The following is a 19711-nucleotide window of genomic DNA, read 5'->3' on the forward strand; positions in this document are numbered from 1 at the left end:
AAAGAACAAAGCATTAATAAAGGATTAGACTGTTAGTTTTCTAATCTTTTTTAAAAAGTCTAACGATGTCCAGGCAATGTTTAAGAAGCACCTGAAACTGCCATGTTTGCTTTGATATAAGAAACAAGAGCCTTTATTTCAGGTGTCTACACAGTCTGTTTACTTTTGTACCTATTTTTATGGAAACCAATACTTGGACGTTCGCAGTCTAGTGTGTCTCTGGCAATTCTTGTGACTTGTTCATATTCCCTGAGCTATATCCTGCATTCTTGTTTGACCTAATGTCATCATGAAGGTGATCATGTAAGCATCACACGTAATAAACCACTGTGGTGGCATAATTAATTTGTTTGTCTTATGTGGGAATCATTTGGGGCTCACTCCTCAGATGGTGAAGGAGAGAAAGAATGATGCAGAAATACTGACAGTTTGAAATAATTTCTCCACATCTTTCTAGAAATTCATGCTGTTAAATTCTTGAAGAAAAAGCATTGCAAGTAACTGTAAATAGAATCACTTTAAATCTGGTTCAGGATTTAAAGACTATTATATATTTGATAGGGAGAAGCTCAAATTTTAGCTTCAGTTTACTCTATTGATGCAAAGTAGCAAAAAAAAAAAGGATCTGAAATTTGCAAGAACATCAGTGCTCTTTTTTTAGAATTAATGAGAGTGAAAATGAGAAGCCAAGTTAAAAAACACAAGAGAAAATGTATCACATAAAAAAATAACAAAAAAATACAGAACATACACATATTTCCAATTTTTCACCAGTCACTTAATCTTCACATTGAATTTTTCAAATGTAAATGCAAAGCCCCTTTATTTAAATGACCACCACGAACTTCCTCATAATTAAGCCTGTGACTGCTCCAATGAGACTGCAGAGATGAGTTCAGCTTCATCATCAACCATGTTCTCAGTGGCTCTGATCCTGCTGCTGGCTGCTGCATCCTGTGAGAAGATTTCTTGAATTCACAACACTAAATACAATAGAAATGCTAAACAGTTAAATGAATAATGGTTTAAATGCTGATTTCTGTCTCCACAGGTGTGTACGGTATTGATCTCATCCAGGCAGATTCAGTGATTGTGCAGCCTGGACAGTCTTTGACCATCACCTGTCGAGTCTCTGGTTATTCTTTAACTGATGGCAGCTATGCAACAAACTGGATCAGACAGCGGGATGGAAAACAAATGGATTGGATTTTTACCATGTGGTATGATGGGAGCACAAGCAAAAATGATGCTTTAAAGAACAAGTTCAGCATCAGCAGAGACACTTCTGCTCAAACAGTGACAATAACAGGACAGAATCTGCAGTCTGAGGAAACAGCTGTTTATTACTGTGCACGTATGCACACAGTGATACAAACCACTGACAGACCTGCACAAATAATCAAAAGGCAGCAACACAAAACAATACAATGTTCTGTAAATATGGATATTAATAGTGAACCTCTTCCTACTGAACCACACATAAATTTATAAATGTAACCAGCAGTGTGTGGTAGCATTTACAAAAAAGGCAAGGAGAGTCAACAAGCTCCCACCTCACAATACCACTCCAAAAACGAAACACAAAATAAATACATACATAAATAAAATAAAACTAACTAACAAGATGAACTGGGTCACATTCTGCACATTCCTCCTGGTTGTAGAATCATTGTAAGGTGGATGATTTTTTTTCTATCATTCATTTAGTAAAACGAACAATAAAATGCTATGAAAACATGTCACTACGAGTTTTTAAACTAGAGCAAAACATCCTTCCTCAGTCTTATATGGACCACTGTTACTGCTGCAGACGTTTATGAGGCAGAGAGAGCACCCAGGCACAGACAACACAGGAAAATAGGAACTGGTGTAACAAAAGGCGAGCTGCTTATTGGGCAGAACTTTGAAGTACAAATTAAGAAAAACCAAAATGCAATAACTAACCTAAACTGGGAAAACATTAAAGAACATGGCACCTGAGAGACACAAGGGGTGAAGAACAGGCAACCTAACAAGGGATAAGGTGGAAACTCACACAATATATATACACACAAGGGGGATTAGGGAGAGTGGTGACACATGGGAGCACAGGAGGGATAAATCAGGCATAACAATACAGGGGAAGAAAAACTGAACATGGACACACAAGTGTCACAATTCAGGGGCTGCATTTGAAGGCCGATTACATCACAGCCAGGCGACGAAGGCTCTCCCAATTCTTAGGCTGCTCCAAATGCGGCTGACAAATGCGTCGTTCATTTCCCCAGATTTACAGGATGGGTCAGGTGTAGAATTCATAGCGCAGCCCAGCCAATTCCAGTTTCCAACAATGGTGGCAGCTATTTAGTTTTAATATTACTCTTATTACTCTTTCTGGGTTACACAATAAACTTTTAACATATTTTCAGGCAAGAATGTAGCTGTGTAGACTTCAAATATCTGCTCAGTTTATCAAGACTTCACATATTTGCAAAAGTGCTCCGACGTTTTCGGAGACGTCGGTTACGCATCAGCTCATAGCTGACTGAGTGGTCAAGGCTCACTAGAGCCAACGAGGACACCGGACAGCTGGTGATGCAAATCTGAAGTCTAGATTGTCCCATTTCACAACCTCGCACTTCCAGCCTTCTTGGTCTTCGAAGGACCCGGCCCACGTAGACTACGAAGGCCAGGTCCTCCAAAGGATGCAGCCTCTAAATTGGGACATAGCTCAGGAGGACAATAGATTGTCAGAATAAAACAGGAAATACGAGAAATACACACTAAGACACACACTGACCAAACACAGGGAACAGACGAGGAACACTGAGGGAAGATTACACGAACACAAAGAGTAAAAGAACAAGACTAAATCTGACCAAAGGAATGAATCAACCAATATAACATTAACCATCCTTAGAAACACATTACAAAAAAGTTGAAAATACACTAACTCAAAACACTGGGTCAACAACCAAAGGTTCAGCTTGTTTTAAACACTTTTTATTATTTGTAATCTACCATATTCTATAAAATCATAGGTTTGTAGTATCTGTACTGTGAGCATTACATAAGCTCTGAAACACAGGTCTACATCTTGATTTAAATGCAAAGTAATATATTCCTAAAATTTCACAACTGAATAAAAAGGCTTGAGCATGTGGAATGGTTAACACGGCAATATCTACAGCAGGATTAAAAATGAATGAATCAGTGATTAAAAGGCCTGGAGAATCCCACAGTTTCACATACCTTATTTACATTATTTATGAAAACAGCTGCGGTTTTTAAAAAAAATAAAATATAAACTTTTGTAAATGTGTTTTTGAGAAGAAACCTGTGATAACTTTAAAGTTTTGGTAACATGAGATCAGTTGAATAAGTAAAGGTCACTGTTGTGATTTGCTAGTCCTCTCCTACTTTTAGGAAATGCAAATGTTTCATTGTCTTCCAGCTCTACTTATCTGGCAGCTTACAGAGTCTGACACAACATTGGGCCGACACAGTTAAACATGGACTATTGCACAGCACTGCTACTTTTAACTGTGTGTTGGGCAGGTGACACTCTTTCTCTGTTTTTATTTATTTATTTATTTATTTATTTATTTATTTATTTATTTTCATCAATATACTTTATGTTTATTTTTTAATATGTTCCTGTTTGTGACTGGTTCCAGGTGCAGATTGTCAGACTCTGACAGAATCTGAACCAGCAGTTAAAAGACCAGGAGAATCTCACAGACTGACCTGTACAACATCTGGATTTAACTTTGGAGGCTACAGCATGCACTGGATCAGACAGGCTCCTGGAAAAGGACTGGAGTGGATCGCCTATATCAGATATGACAGTGCTTACATCTACTATTCTCAGTCAGTCCAAGGCCGGTTCACCATCTCCAGAGACAACAGCAAACAGCAGGTGTATCTGCAGATGAACAGTCTGAAGACTGAAGACTCTGCTGTTTATTATTGTGCTCGAGACTCACAGTGAATTAAGTTGTTGGAGCTCCTGTACAATATCCTACACTCCTCATTATGCTTAATTTCTCATGCATCTTTCAGTTATGCTCTCCATTCTTGTCTCCTCTAGTGCCATCATGTAAGTGATGTCATTATCAAAGGTATCCAGAATTAATAAAACATGGCAGTCAGTTAAAACGATCACAAGCAGCTCCTCTATATTTGTGAGGATACTTTAAGGCCTAACCAGACATCCCAGCTATTCAAATGGAAGCTCTAATAGCATTTAAACTATGATGGAAAGCGACCAAATCATTATAACAGTTGTTAGTAAACACAAGATTTCAGTATCTTTGTTCAGCTAAAACTGAAGCTTCATTTTATTCTATTGATTATGTTCAAATAGCAAACATGAATGGGAAACATTCTTTGCCTGACATCTGTTCAAGCATTAAAACTGTTTTACGAGGAGAGAAAAACGGAGAGTAAAGCCAATTATTTATTAAATCATCAATCAAATCAAAGTAAAATTAACACACAGACCAACTGTACATTCAAATTAGCAACAAGCTCTTCCTCAGAATTGAAGCAGAGTGTGTGACTGCATCAATAAGGGAACAGAAGACACAAGAAAGCACACAAAGAGGACTGAAGAAGCTGCATTTTGTTCCTGTGCAGCACTTTGAAGCAATGATAAACACAAGTCAAGTTTTAGACATGTTATGGATTATTTATGAGACACTGTCAGTTCTTTTCTGGCAGAAACTGAATCAGTGATCAAAAGCCCATGAGAGTCCCACAGATTGACCTCTACAGCCTCAGGCCTAGGTCAGACAGGCACCTGAAAAAGAACTCAATTGGGATGCAAGCATAATAATCCATAGCTGCTGCTGTATCTGCAGATGAACAGACTGAAAACTGAAAGGGACAACAAAAAAAAACACATTTCGTATATTAAGAAAAAATGCAGCAAATCAAAAAGAAATTGACAAAATGTGATTTAATATGCCTGTCATCTGTCATCAGTCACTGAACCTTTGTGCAAATGCACAGTCCATTTATTCAAATGAACATAAAGCACTTCCTCAAAACTGTGTGTGGCTGCAACAGAAGAGCTCACATCAGTTCAGTTTCAAGATCAACCATGTTCTCCATAGCTCTGATATTACTGCTAGCTGCTACATCCTGTGAGAAGCTTTGCTGAACTCATACCACTAAATAGAATAGAAATGCTAAATACTTCAATGAATAATGGCTTAAATATTGATTCTGTCTCCACAGGTGTGTACAGTATTGATCTTATTCAGCCAGACTCAAGAGTTATGCAGCCTGGACAGTCTATGACCATCACCTGTCAGGTATCTGGTTATTCTCTGACTGATGGTAGCTATGGAACATGTTGGATCAGACAGCGTGAAGGAAAACAAATAGACTGCATTTTCTGCATGTGGTCTGATGGGAGCACTGAGAAAAATGGTGCTTTAAAGAACAAGTTCAGCATCAAACAGTGACAATAGCAGGACAAAATCTGCAGCCTGAGGACACAGCTGTTTATTACTGTGCAAAAGGTTACCACACAGTGATACAAACCACTGACAGACCCGTGCAAATACTCAGTAATTAGCAACACAGCATCACACACACGCTTGTAGCATATTTAAATCTACAACCACAAGTGCTCTAAATGTGAATATTATCAAAGGAATTAAGAGTCAGGGAAGCCTGCACTAACCACTGTGTCTGATTCGATAAAGTTAAAACAAAAAGAATTTGCACCTGAGCAAACAATACTCTTCCTGCTGAACCACATACATTAAATGGAAACAAATAATATTGTCTTTGTTTATAGAATTAAATAAATGTAATAGAAAGTTTTGTATTTGTATCGTAACTTTAACTGTGCAGATTTTCTTTTTTCTTTTTTTTTTGGGGTGGGGGGGGGGGGGGGTTGTTTGTTTGTGTTTGCTTTCATATAATTGCCAGTTTTATGCATATAATTACCAGCTTACAGGAAATGACAATTGTAAGCTGGTAATTATATGCATAAAGGGTCTGGAGAATCCACAAGGAGCAGGCGCATCTACTACACATAGACCGGCTGCAAAGTGCAGAGTGCAGCGGCCAGCGCAACAAATTTTGGATCCTTCGCTCTTAGCTAGCGCAGCGCGTGCCACATCTGTTGTGAAAGGGCCTTTATGCTGCGCACTGTGCCTCACAGTCCCCGGTCAGCCCTGACTTTGTGTTAAAGTAATACTAAGGTAATAATGGTATTTCTGACCATTGGTATGCCACAACTTTATCCTTTCAACAGGTACCAAAAGTTAAGGGACCTAGCTTTTATGAGCCCAAATGGACATTTATATAGAGCTCCTCCATCTCCTCCAAATAAACATCAAGCACTTCCTCATAGTTGAATTGAAATAAGTGACTGCATAGTGAGAGGACAGTAGAGCTCATATCAGTTCAGCCTCATCATAAACTACTATTATGTTCTCCATATTTCTGATGTTGCTGCTAAAAGTTGGATCCTGTGAGAAGCTTTGTTTGATTTATACTACTTAATGCATAGGTGTCAAACTCTGGCCCGCCTAATTACATTTGGCCCGCGAAGCCATACCAAATTACTATTAGAGCTGGCCTACTGGTATTATACAGCTAATATATATATTGTTTAGTATTAAGCTTTGCTTGTTCCATATTCAGTTTTCCAGCAAAACTTATTTGAGTCCATAAGAAAAGATTCATTCTTATATCTGGAGGAAGATTTTTTTTTTCAATAAATATTAACGTTAGCCTGCGACTTTGTTCCAGTTTTGAATTTTGGCCCACTGTGTATTTGAGTTTGACACCCCTGACTTAATGCATCAGAAATGCTGGAAAAGTAAATGAATAATTTGTTGATGATTAAATTAAAATGTTTTTTTTTCCTATAAATGTGTACAAATACTCAACAGCCAGCAGCCACACAAGTTGTAAAAGGGACACTATGTAATTTTTGGATTCAAACAATCAAAAGTGACAAAATAAAACTCTTGTGAGAGTGCCACACACACCAAATTGCAGCTCAAGTAAAAGGCTAAAAATGCTCAATTTCATTTTATATAAAAGTACATTTTTCATAGTTTTATTACAAGACCTGGTGGATCCTACAGATTGACCAGTCTCCTGGGGACTGGGAGAGAGTTGGAGTATCAAAATATTACAGCAACTATCACTTTCAGTTACTTCAGGGCTAGTTTACCATCTATTTGCAAATAAACAGGTGATTGAAGATTGTATTTATTAGTGCACTCAGAACTTACAGTGGTAGAAGCCAGTTTAACAACTGCATAAAATCTTCAAATTACAAATGCGAGCTCTCATCATGAAACAAAATGAATGAACAGAAAAATGATAATACACAGTGATTTTAGTGATGAAAGATATATTTCAGCATGGGAAAAATGACTGCAGTGGTTTAATGCTGTCACATGTGACAGGACGTACTAACATCCATTACTTCCCCAACGGTGACACTTATAAAAATGATACAAGTCTGTACTTGAAAGCAGCTTGGCTGCTAAAATCACTGTCTATCTATAACTATCAGAAATAAGCACACACTTTGGGAGCTGGACTAAAAACTATTGTTGCCAATTATTGGAACACTAGAGGGCAGTCAGTGTCAAGTCTCATCTTTAAATAACTGCTAAATCAACAAAGACTGACATTTAGCTGTGGTTCACAAGCCTGAATTTCAAAGAAAATGTGGAAGAATTACATGGCTTCTTACTGGCTGTCATTTTCAGACAATGACTTTAATTTCTAGCAGATGAAGAGTATTTTAGATGTATCTGTATAAGGTGAGAGTTAGTGATCTTAGCACCTTTTGTCTGTATCACATTTATCTTATGCTGAAAATCTGATAGCTTTGCTGCCCTAATTAGTACAAAAGGTTACCTTTTTAAAAAAAAATATTATTACTCAAGATACAGTTAAATCTCCATTCATCCTATTAAAAAAAACATACGATGGGGCAGTTGATACTAATCTGCTGACTCATTATTATTTTTTAGGTTTTTGTTAGTAGACTATAAGAAAACTCTTTAAGTAACGTTTCAATTTTTTCAGTAAAATTTTTGACTTTTTTTCTCAGTGTGCTGTGTTTTCTTATAGATGACAGAGGTAAGGATATTCAACACATGAGGTGTGAAAATAATAGCCGCATTCATTTCTGCTCAGTCTATTGAGTGAGGAGGAGTTAATGCAAACTCAGATGTCTTTTACTTCTACTTATCTGACTGTAGCGATAATGGCAGATCAGTAGAGTCACATTTTGATATGATGGACTGTAAGACAGGACTGATGTTTTTAGCTCTCTGCTGGGCAGGTGAAGGTTTTCACTTATTTTTTAACTGATTTGTCTTCATAAAATTGCTACTTATAATGATACACTGTTTGTTTGTTTTTGGTTTATTTTGACAGGTGTTGATGGTCAGACTCTCACTGAGTCTGAACCAGTGGTTAAAAGGCCTGGAGAATCCCACACACTGACCTGTACAGCCTCTGGATTCACATTCACTGACTACTATTTAGTCTGGGTCAGACAAGCTACTGGAAAAGGACTGGAGTGGCTTGCAAGCCATTATAACAGTGCTAACATCTATTATTCTCAGTCAGTCAGAGGCCGGTTCACCATCTCCAGAGACAACAGCAAACAGCAGGTGTATCTGCAGATGAACAGTCTGAGCACTGAAGATTCTGCTGTTTATTATTGTACTCGAGAGCCACAGTGACTGAAATTCTTTGAGTAGCTGTACAATATCCAACAGTGGTCACTATACTTCATTTATCATATGGCAATTGTAGTATAATAAGGATATTTCTAATACTGATACTATTTATACTGATAAAACTAAGACATTTCTGTTGCACTTGTCCGAGAGCCGTCTTTATCTTTCTTTAAGCTGTGCTCTCCTCTCTTGTCTCCTCTAATGCCATCATGGAGCGTAGCCATTGTTCAGTTGTTCATATGATTGGGGATTATTTTAGAGCTCATCAAACATACCAGCTGTATAAATGGATTTCCCTGTTATGGTGTAACAATTGCTTTACCCTGATAAAAAAACAAAAAAACAAAGACACATTGTCATTTATATTTGTTAAGAACCAGGATTTCAGCAGCATTACATCTTCAGTAAACATTGTTTAACTAAAATAAAATAAAATAATTGTGCACACAGTCCAGTGCCACATTCACTGTAGTGGAATTTGTTACTAAAATGGCAACGAAAGGGTGAAGTACTGTGAAAAATTATTGAACCACTTCTCACGTCCTTGTTTAGATAAAATTTAACGTTTATTTTATTCCACTGACTTTGTTCAAATAGCAACCATGAGTGGAAGACAGTGTTTACCTGACATTTGCTCAATCATTAAAACTATTTTACCAGGAAAGAAGGAGAAAAACAGAGAGAGAAAATTTTAAATCTACTCAATCATCATCTCAATCATCTACAAAGACTACACAAACTAACTGTGCATTTAAATTGAATTAATCAAAGTAAATCTATTCAAATTAGCACCAAGCTAAATTATATGTGTTACGGCCCTAGCAGGGCCTCCTCCTGAAGGTGCCTGTGTGGGCGTGTCCCACCACCTCTTCTGCCTGAGGTGCCACCTTTCCCTGTTACACAGCTGACTCACATCAGTAATTAAAAGTATTTAAGCCCAGGGAAAGGTGAGCTCTGGGCCAGAGTGCCAGTAGTGTGGTTACAGCTAGTGAGCTGTGTTTTGGTGGTTTTCAGCTAGTGAGCTGCTCTCTTTCTGTTTGGCTTACGTTTTACTTTATTGACCAATGCCTGAGTTTTGTTTGTTTTTCTTAAATGGTGATAGCGGCTTGTCTGTCTCTTTTAGCTGAGCTACTTTAATAAAACTCTTTAATTTAACCCTTTTGCCTCCTTGACTCCTTTTTCTGACCTGGACACTTTTTGTTACTTCCCCCTCACTGCCTGGACCCTTTTAGGGGAACGTAACATATGTTATATAATAATATTATATATAATTCATCACTTACCACTGGTCAGAAAGAAATGTACCAAAATAAACTAATCTATGAGAAAGGACACGGGTATTATAAATATAGAGAAATATAATCTCAAATGAATCACCTATATTTATTTTCAATGACAACACTATTATCATTGGAAATACATGTATAAATTTAGATAGTATAGATAGTTTGATAAAATTTATCAGTAAATCTTTAAGGGACAGTGGTTAGAAAATCCAATCAAATTACGAGACTTTTTCCTTTAAAATGAGCTAGATGTTAAAATTAAACAAAAAATGTACCTGTAAACACTGTAGGGCAAAAGGTTCCTGACTACAAGATGCAACTGACAAAATGTAGTCACTAGCAGTCTGTAAATTTTGTAAATATGCTTTTGTGGTTTCAAATTAAAAGAACTGAAATTTTTATTTGTGTGACTAAAAGCTCTTTGATAATATATTAGCTTTCTCCTTCTTTTGAGGTGGAGTCAATGCAAATATTCAGACGTCTCCCTCGTCCTCCACCTACTTATCTGTCTGCTGTAAGTATGCACAGAATAGTGGACAGACAGGCAAAGTGAAACAAAATGGACTGTAGGACAGCACTGCTACTTTTAACTGTCTACTTTGCAGGTAAAGCTTTCCACTAAAGCTAATTTCATGTTTTTTTTTATGTTATTTTACTTTCTAAATAATTCATTTTTTTCTTCATTCATTTTATTCTTATTGACAGGTGTTGATGGTCAGACTCTGACACAATCTGAACCTGTGGTTATCCCACAGACTGACCTGTACAGCCTCTGGATTCACATTCAGCAGCTACGGTATGAGCTGGGTCAGACAGGCTCCTGGAAAAGGACTGGAGTGGATTGCTCACATTTACACTGATGGCAGTAGAACTTTCTACTCTCAGTCAGTCCAAGGTCATTTTACCATCTCCAGAGACAACAGCAGACAGCAGCTGTATCTGCAGATGAACAGTCTGAAGACTGAAGATTCTGCTGTTTATTATTGTGCTCGACAACCACAGTGACTCAAAGTGTTTCAGCAGCTGTACAACATCCTACACTGTGCTCCTGATTGTTGCATGTGTTTTGCATAATTGGTGTCTTAGGATGTCACATTTTACAGAATATTTTTAATTATTCTCTGTAAATTCATGCCTGAATGGAAGTAGTGGCACCAAGAAGGTCACCTCATTATACTCACAGTTAATAAAGCAGTTGTTTATTTATTTTGATGATCATTTCAGGCCTAATGACTCAGGAGATGAGAACAGTTCGGCCAACAGTTTTAATTGCCACTGTTCTTTCAGTAACTTTCAGTAATTCAAATTATTTAGCTGAATTAAAATGTTATTTTTTTATTCCACCCATCTATCCATCCATTTTCTTACTTGTGTCCATTTCGGTGTAACCGGGGTCCTAGAGCCTATCCCCCAGAGGGTGAGAGGTGGAGTATACCCTGGACAGGTCAGCAGGCTTTTGCAAGGCTATTTGTTATATGTAATTTAACTGATTATTTATTTCTTACACTTCTTTATTGTTAGAGTTTAAAATGACAAAATCTAAAACTGCAAATACTAAAGGAGCCAAAACCATCAGCACAGAATTACAGTTTTTCTCGATTGCTAAAACACATTTCTTGAAACTATGCCTCATATTCTCACAACAGTAAACACAAATCCATAACCTCTCACTCAATTCCCCAAACATCCTATTTCCAGATCAAAATGAAGCTCTACACCCAAAACTATTCACTCCTGCTGAAAAACCAAACTTTGCCCTCAGACATCAAACACAAGCCCTCAAAAACACACACACTACAACAGAGTTTTGCACACTGGTACAATTAATTCAAAACAATAGTTCCAAAACAATTAGGTTGCTTATGGTTCTCCCCTTCAAAACCCTTGTCACATGATAAACACAAAAGACGCAACCAATGTATGTACAGTGGCACATTGTCATTCATGTACTATACAGTACAACACACACCAGAAACATTATCCCACCTCAGCATCTTGTCTTTGGTCTGGGTCAGGCCAGAGAATCTCATCCACATCACAGGCTATATTGGCCCCAGCCAGGCAGCGGGGGTAAAATCCTCTTGCATGCCTGATCCACCCCTGGCATGCATCTACTGATATGTCTAGGCAGGCCTCTTCCATGGCCTGAAGGAGGTGAACACGGACATAAGGTTCTCGGTCATACACTTTCCACCGCCATGCCGAAAATAACTCCTCTATCGGGTTTAGAAAGGGAGAGTATGCAGGCAGAAAGATATTAGAAAACCTTGGGTTATTGGTAAACCAGTCACGAACCAGAGCAGCGCGATGGAAGCTGACGTTATCCCACACAACAACGTAGTGAGGCTTCTCTGGCTGTGCTGGTTCCCTGTAGTCCAGCTGGAACATATGTTGTCTTAAACCATCAAGAAAAGCAAGGAGAAGCATAGTGTTATAGGGTCCTAGTACGGCATGGCGGTGGAGTACCCCTCGTTGGCTGATGGCTGTGCACATAGTGACATTCCCCCCACGCTGACCAGGGACATTTACAATAGCCCAATGGCCAATTATGTTCCTCCCCCTTTTCCTTCTTTTGGTCAGGTTAAAACCTGCCTCATCCACAAAGATTATTTCATGGGGAACAGGCCGTCCTTCAATCTCAAAGATTCTCTGCAAAACACATAACACAGTAGAGTCAATCAGTACCCTGAACCACAGTTCAAGAGTGCTGAAATGGCAGCATAAACTGCCATGCTGTGATGGTACACAATACTTTATACAGTATCAAAACTCATACCTGAACATATTCCACACGTTGGTTCTTCACTCTGTCAGAGTTTCGTTCGAAAGGGACTCGGTATGCCTGTTTCATCCGGAATTGATTCTTTCGGAGGATGCGGTCAATTGTGGAGAGGCTGATGGCATTTATGCCTCGAAAAAGATGATCATCCTCAATCACTCTCCTTTGAATCTCTCGCAGGCGGATTACATTATTTGCAATTACCATGTTTACAAGTTCCCTCTCTTGCTCCTCCGACAAAAGCCTTAACCTGCCTCCACCAGGTGGTCGTCTCTGTGTCCTACAAAAATAGAAGCACTCATTACTGTAACTGTCACACATTCATTTTACAGGAAAATAATGGAAACATACTGAAACTCAAGACACATAAGTTCAGTAACTTACAAGTTACTGTACAAAGCAGTCTTACTGCAAGTACACCTACCTGTTTTCCTCCCTGAAGGTTCTGATGATGGAGGCAACAGTGAAGCGACTCAAATTTGGTTGTACTCGTTGCCCAGCCTCCCTCATAGTCATCCCATGGACAAGGACATGGTCAACTAAAGTGGCTCGAATTTCATCCGAGACTGACTGTCTTCGTGCCCTTGCTCTTCCCCTTCCTTGTCGCCGTCGTTCTCCACCTCCACCTCCTTCACCACGTCCTCCTCCTCCTCCACCTCCTTCACCACGTCCTCCTCCTCCTCCACCTCTCCCTCCTCCTCCACCACCTTCCTGTTGTCCTAGACCACCTCCTCCTCCTCTTCCACCACGTCCTCCTCCTCCTCCACCTCCTTCACCACGTCCTCCTCCTCCTCCACCTCTCCCTCCTCCTCCACCACCTTCCTGTTGTCCTAGACCACCTCCTCCTCCTCTTCCACCACGTCCTCCTCTTTCACCATGTCCTCTTCCTCCACCACGTCCTCCTCCTTCACCACGTCCTCCTCTTTCACCATGTCCTCTTCCTCCACCACGTCCTCCTCTTTCACCACCTTCCTGTTGTCCTAGACCACCTCCTCCTCCTCTTCCACCACGTCCTCCTCTTTCACCATGTCCTCTTCCTCCACCATGTCCTCCTCCTTCACCACGTCCTCCTCTTTCACCATGTCCTCTTCCTCCACCACGTCCTCCTCCTTCACCACGTCCTCTTTCTCCACCACGTCCTCTTCCTTTGCATCTCTTTGGATCCATTGTTTCAAACCTGAATGAGCTGACTTTGGCCCTTTTATCTATCCATCGCAGGTTCTGATTGGTGTGTGCTAAATTTTGACTCCTAGTGTTTCCACCTGGTTAATTGTGTGCTAATTGAGCTCAAGCTATGCTGACTTAAGTTAACATTATTGCATGCTAGTGCTTTCTAAATGACTACATGGTGTAAGCACTGTAAAATGTAGGGATTTGTGTGTAGAGTTTTGCAGTAACAGTTCACCAAATTTGAGTCATGTGTCAAAGCAGGGAATAGTGTTTATAGTTCAGGGAAATGGGTGTGCTTTTTGACCAATAGCGTTACGGTTTTGAAATTTTAGTTTAGAGGCCTGGTTATAGTGTTTAAGCAATCGAGAAAAACTGTAATAAAATTATCTGTGCTTAGCCTTTTTAGTCAATGTCCACAATAATTAATAATAATTAATAATTTAAATCTTTGGAAAATATTCAAAATGCTTTTGCTTACAGGAAATTAGAATGAGATCAGACTGGCCCAGTCTGATTAAAAATAAATAAAAAAACCAACGTCCTGCAGAGACAGTGCCATGTAACACATGGGTTTATGAAATGAGCCAGAGGACACTCTGGATTGGGAGGATGAAAGTTTTCTTCTCAAAGCCATTTCCTCCACACTTTACACATCCAGCAGCACAAAGTACATCAAAGTCAAAAGCTTGGATGTGTGCTCACCACATGCTGGTTGAAATTTTTATTTCAAAGCTAGTTTAAAGTTGTTTAACAGTTCATAAGGTGGTCCTGACTTAAATTTATACCAGTTCATTTTCTTACTGTTAAACTTAAGTACATTTTGCATGGAGCTACAGGCTACAGAGGCTATAAAGATGGTTGTGAGCAGTCAGGTTGGCAGTTCAACTCCAGGTCCAGCCCCATCAGCAAAACTATTTCTCTTTTACTTTTGCTTTTTCATCCCACACATCTGAAATTAATTTGGTAGCCTTAGTGTGAACTTTAAAGATATTAAAAAAAAAATTAAACTCATGAAATGAGTCATGTAAAAATGCAGTCTATCTACACACACTTACACCCACTCATAACTGACAGATCAATAAAGAGCGGCCGTCACGGTTATGTCACCGCAGTCGTGTGCATATTTTGGTGACATAATAACAGAAAATATGAAATAAAACCCGAAAGACGTTGGGACTAAGTAAAAAAAACAAAAACAATCTTTTTGTGCCTTTAGTCATGGGAACAGAAATGTAAGTTTTTAGAGAATCATCAAAGGCATTCTTAGTTGTGAATCATCATCGTTTTTGTTTGTTAAACAGACAAAGACAAAAGAATTTCATACCAGACACACACATAAAGGCAAAGTCAGCAATAATGATTGATTAAAGTGGCAGAACTGCATAAACACTCCAGTCACCTGTTGTCAGCCACTAGACTGACATTTATTATTTAACCTCTGAGTACTGAGTGGACTGATTTGCAGCAAAAACTACTATCAAGTAAAATTGAAAAAAAAAAGCAAACAAAAAAACCCCCTTTCAAATCAGAGAAAAAGTGTCACATCAAAAAGAAGTAATTGCAAATGCAATGAAGTTTGTGGCTGCAAAAGTGAGAGGACAGAAGAGATGAGTTCAGCTTCATCATCAACCATGTTCTCTGTACCTCTGACACTGCTGCTGGCTGCTGCATCATGTGAGAACCTTTGGGTTATTAACACTACTGAAGACAACAGACATGGGAAAGTTTAAATTGATCATTTAAGTAATATTGATTTCTGTTTCCACAGGTGTGTAGGGGAGACCGGGGATAGTTGTAACATTTTTGACATTTCTGTCTGTAAATTGAAGCTCTTTTAAGGTAGTGGATTCAAAATGTAATGCAACGTATTTACATGTCTCGGCTATTAAATAGTGCAGCTATTTTCTCTGCAGCACAATTACCCATTGCATGGTATGGCCTCAAACACAAAGAGTGAAATGTTACAATTAACCCCATAGTCTGGGTTAGTTGTAACATATCCTGGGGTGAAATGTAACACAATGAAATAAGGGTACTAACAAAACATTAACATGTAATCTTTGTTTATTCAACACATGAATGCACTTAGAGCCATTTATGTAGCTGTGTGTGTGTGACAGAATGCAGAAATCTAGCTTTTGAACATATTCCAACCCCCCAAAAAAGACAAATTATGGAATTTTCTGCAACTGAATATTTCATTAATTTTGGTTGGTACTCCTTGAGTTTGGCCTCATTGGCTCAGTGGGTATTATAACCTACAACTCTTGCACCAATTTTGAACATAACAATGAAGCTGAAAAAATGTAGTTGTTCACCAGCATCGCAATCCCATTACTTTTTATCATGGCTTACCTTGGTGTGGTTTGCAGAGTGCTTCAGAAAGATGAGGAAATCTGTTTCTTGCACCCATCCTGATTTATTTCCACTACCAATACTTCCTACTGGTCCATCTCTGACACAGTGGTCTGCATAATGTATGTGTGGGGAACACAAACAGTGGAGGAATTGTGTTGCCAATGGCATTAACCGCATATACAAAAGCGGCCAGTGAACATCTCTCTGCTGATGCCGTTGCCCCAACTTGTTTAATATAAATTAAAGTAAAAGTGTGGTAAGTTGTAACATCTGCATTATTGTTACAACTAACCCAGACTGTTGCTGTTACAACTGACCCAGACTCCTATAGCCATGAACTAGCTAACATTACAGCCAACAGCTAAAACATTAGCACTAAAGACCTACACAGAATATATCCCCATAGACATACAAATAACATAATTTAAGCTTGATGAGTTTAACTGCAAAGCAGATAATGCTATTAGAAATTGAAATAAAGTAGAAAAACTTACTTTTTGCCATACAAATGACTTTTTTTCATGTTAAATTGTCTGTGTTTGACAAAATGTGCTGATTTTTCACATGTGATAGCAGAACTGAGTTGGGCATGCGCGGGATGAGTCACATCATTTGAAACTTAGCCCTGATTGGAGAAATTGGAAGTGTTACAACTGACCCACGTTACAACTATCCCCGGTCTCCCCTACATTATTGATCTCATTCAGCCAAACGCACTGGTTGTGCAGCCTGGACAGCCTTAAACCATCACCTGTCACGTCTCTGGTTATTCTCTGACTGATAGCGGCTATGCAGCAGCTTGGATCAGACAACGTGAAGGAAAAATTCATGGAATGGACACTGACAGACCTGCACAAATACTCACTATTCAGCAGCAGGCAATCAAACACTCTCACATGCTTGTAGCATATTTAAATATATTTAATTAACAACTATGTATTACTGTGTAAAGGTTAGCCTAAAAGAAGTTCTGTTAATGAACTTGAGGAAATAGAAGTCTTCCTGCTGAACCACACACACTGAATAGAAAGAGAAATAATCATCTTCATGGTAAACAAATAAATATTTATATTATGGAGAGTGTTGGCTATTTTTTGCAGTGTAGATCAGGACTGTCATTTTCATACTGAGAGTCAGACCCTGAGTCAGAACCTGTAAAAGGCCACAGATTAAGCTGTACTGCTTCTGTATTCCCTCAGTCAGCTCTGGATTTTCTGGGCCTGATAGGCTCCTGAAAAAAGACTGAAATATGATGATTTTATCCTAATCAAAGATAACAGCCAATGGATTCACAAGTAAATCCTGGACAGTTGGGGTCAGGTGCCTGAAAAAGAACTTGAGTCACTTACTGCTGTCACATGATTACATTCATTACACTCTCTCAGCGCTAACCCTTGCTCACAAACATGACACAAGTCAGAGCTTGTCAATCTATTTGGTTCCTAAAATCACTGTTTTGGTATCACTAACTGATGTAGCCATATGGTTTAGATGTGGACTGAAAACTAATGTTGTCATTCTTTTTGGAACACTAGAGGGCGTCCAGTGTCAAGATCACCCTTTAGGACGGCAAGATTATTGAGTGTCTTCCTGTTGGTTGTCATTTGGGGGCAATGAATTTGGTTTCCAGCAGCAAAGAGAAACTTCTTTGGGTGTCTTCTTATTCACTCTCAACTACTGTCCTGTACAAAAATTAGCAGTCCAGTACATCCCTGGAGCGCGAGGTCAAAGGTCAAGACAGCAAGAGAATATTATGTCCTTTATCTGTAGATAGATCTGCATGTATTTATTTATTAATTACTTTAATATTTATAAATTAAATAGTCACATCATGTTATTGTTGCATTTATGTCCTCAACAATTGTGCAATTTAAAATTAGACTGTAAAACAAACAAAACAGGCTTTAGGTTGTGTGAACAGTGACGATACAGTCAGATCCCTGTGCTTCTTAAAAAAGCTCCTCCAGTGAAGACCTGAAACATAATAGAAGTTAGAGATTGTCATTAAAACTGTTAGTCTGAACAACAGTTGATACTATTACTATTGGTGATATCTGAAAAATATTATTGAGTTTATTTATTTATTTTTTCATTAACTGAAAAAAAAAACAGTTACCGACTTGACAGATGTTGATGGCCAGTTTCTGGTGGAACCACTGGTTAAAAGGCCTGAAGAATAAAACAGACCAGAGCTCTGAGATTCTCATTCATCAGCTGGATCAGACAGGCTGTCAGAAAATGAGTAGAGGTGATTGTCTGGTTTGACAGTTACAGCTGTAGCAGCAAATACTACTCTCAGTCAGTCCAAAGCAGATTCAAATCACCAGTGTGAAATTATTTCATTTATTACAATTACTTTTGTGCTTGGGAGCCACTTGAGGATATTTTTAGTTAATACACTTGTTAGCACAAACAATGTCTGATCTGTTTAAGGGAAGTCTGACTTAAAAGCATTCAAATGTTATCTCATGTACCTTTTTTATTTTTTTATTTTTATGCTGTTTTCTCGTAGGTGACAGAACTGAGGATGTTATTGAGCTCAGTGTGATTTTAACACTTAAAAGTGTTGACTACGTTAATTTCTGCTCAGTCTATTCAGTGAGGAGGAGTTAATGCAAACTCAGATGTCTTTTACTTCTACTTATCTCACAGTAGCGAGAACGACACATCAGTAGAGTCACAGTTTGATATGATGGACTACAAGACAGGACTGCTTTCAGGTGAAGATTTTCACTCGTAATTAGTTGTTTTGCCTTGAAAAATAACAACTTGTGTTGTAACTATGTTATTTTTCTTTTTCATTCATCTGACAGGTGTTGATGGTCAGACTCTGACTGAGTCTGAACAGGTAGTTAAAAGGCCTGGGGAATCCCACACACTGACCTGTACAGCCTCTGGATTCACATTCAGTGACTACTGGATGGCCTGGGTCAGACAGGCACCTGGAAAAGCACTGGCGTGGGTTGCAAGCCATTATAACAGTGCTAACATCCACTACTCTCAGTCAGTCCAAGGACGATTCACCATCTCCAGAGACAACAGCAAACAGCAGCTGTATCTGCAGATGAACAGTCTGAGGACTGAAGATTCTGCTGTTTATTATTGTGCTCGAGAGTCACAGTGACTGAAGTTGTTTGAGCAGCTGTACAAAATCATGCAGTCATTATTCTACCTAATTTATTTTGCATGGCAATTGTAGAATATTGAGGATTTTACTAATGCTACCAAGAAGTTCATAGATGTGTGGGAACCTTCTTTACAGTACTTTCAGCCATGGTCTCCTCCAGTGGCATCATGTAAACGATCTCATTATCAGAGGTACCCACAGTTCGGACGGTGTGGTGATTAGATGGTGGTGAGTTAATAAGCAGTTGTTCATATATGTGGAGATCATTTCAGGCCTCATC

General features: G+C 38.7%; 1 protein-coding gene across 2 annotated transcripts; it reads right to left on the minus strand.

Moving 5' to 3' along the window:
• Window positions 1-11962: 11962 nt before the first annotated feature.
• Window positions 11963-13347, minus strand: LOC146671427 (uncharacterized). 2 transcript variants are annotated; one of them, XM_085405164.1, is made up of 3 exons: window positions 13201-13347; window positions 12774-13056; window positions 11963-12646 (listed from the first exon to the last, which is right to left on the minus strand). In XM_085405164.1, the coding sequence occupies exons 1-3, from the start codon at window positions 13290-13292 to the stop codon at window positions 11975-11977; spliced, it is 1047 nt and encodes a 348-aa protein (XP_085261290.1). In that variant the 5' UTR covers window positions 13293-13347; the 3' UTR covers window positions 11963-11974. The 2 variants fall into 2 exon arrangements, with proteins under 2 accessions (XP_085261290.1, XP_085261291.1); XM_085405165.1 differs by having other exon boundaries at window positions 13186-13347.
• Window positions 13348-19711: the final 6364 nt, after the last annotated feature.

Source organism: Rhamphochromis longiceps, linkage group LG4, assembly GCF_057381845.1.
Source record: "Rhamphochromis longiceps isolate RC_006_pf linkage group LG4, R_longiceps_female_GT1.1, whole genome shotgun sequence".
Classification (NCBI taxonomy): Eukaryota; Metazoa; Chordata; class Actinopteri; order Cichliformes; family Cichlidae; genus Rhamphochromis; species Rhamphochromis longiceps.

Coding starts and splice junctions, on each gene's coding strand:
- LOC146671427 (XM_085405164.1), bottom strand. CDS start 13,292: ATGACTATGAGGGAGGCTGGGCAACGAGTACAACCAAATTTGAGTCGC. Junction 13,057..13,200: donor ACCTTCAGGGAGGAAAACAG/GTAGGTGTACTT, acceptor CTATTTTTGTAG/GACACAGAGACGACCACCTG. Junction 12,647..12,773: donor AACGTGTGGAATATGTTCAG/GTATGAGTTTTG, acceptor TGTGTTTTGCAG/AGAATCTTTGAGATTGAAGG.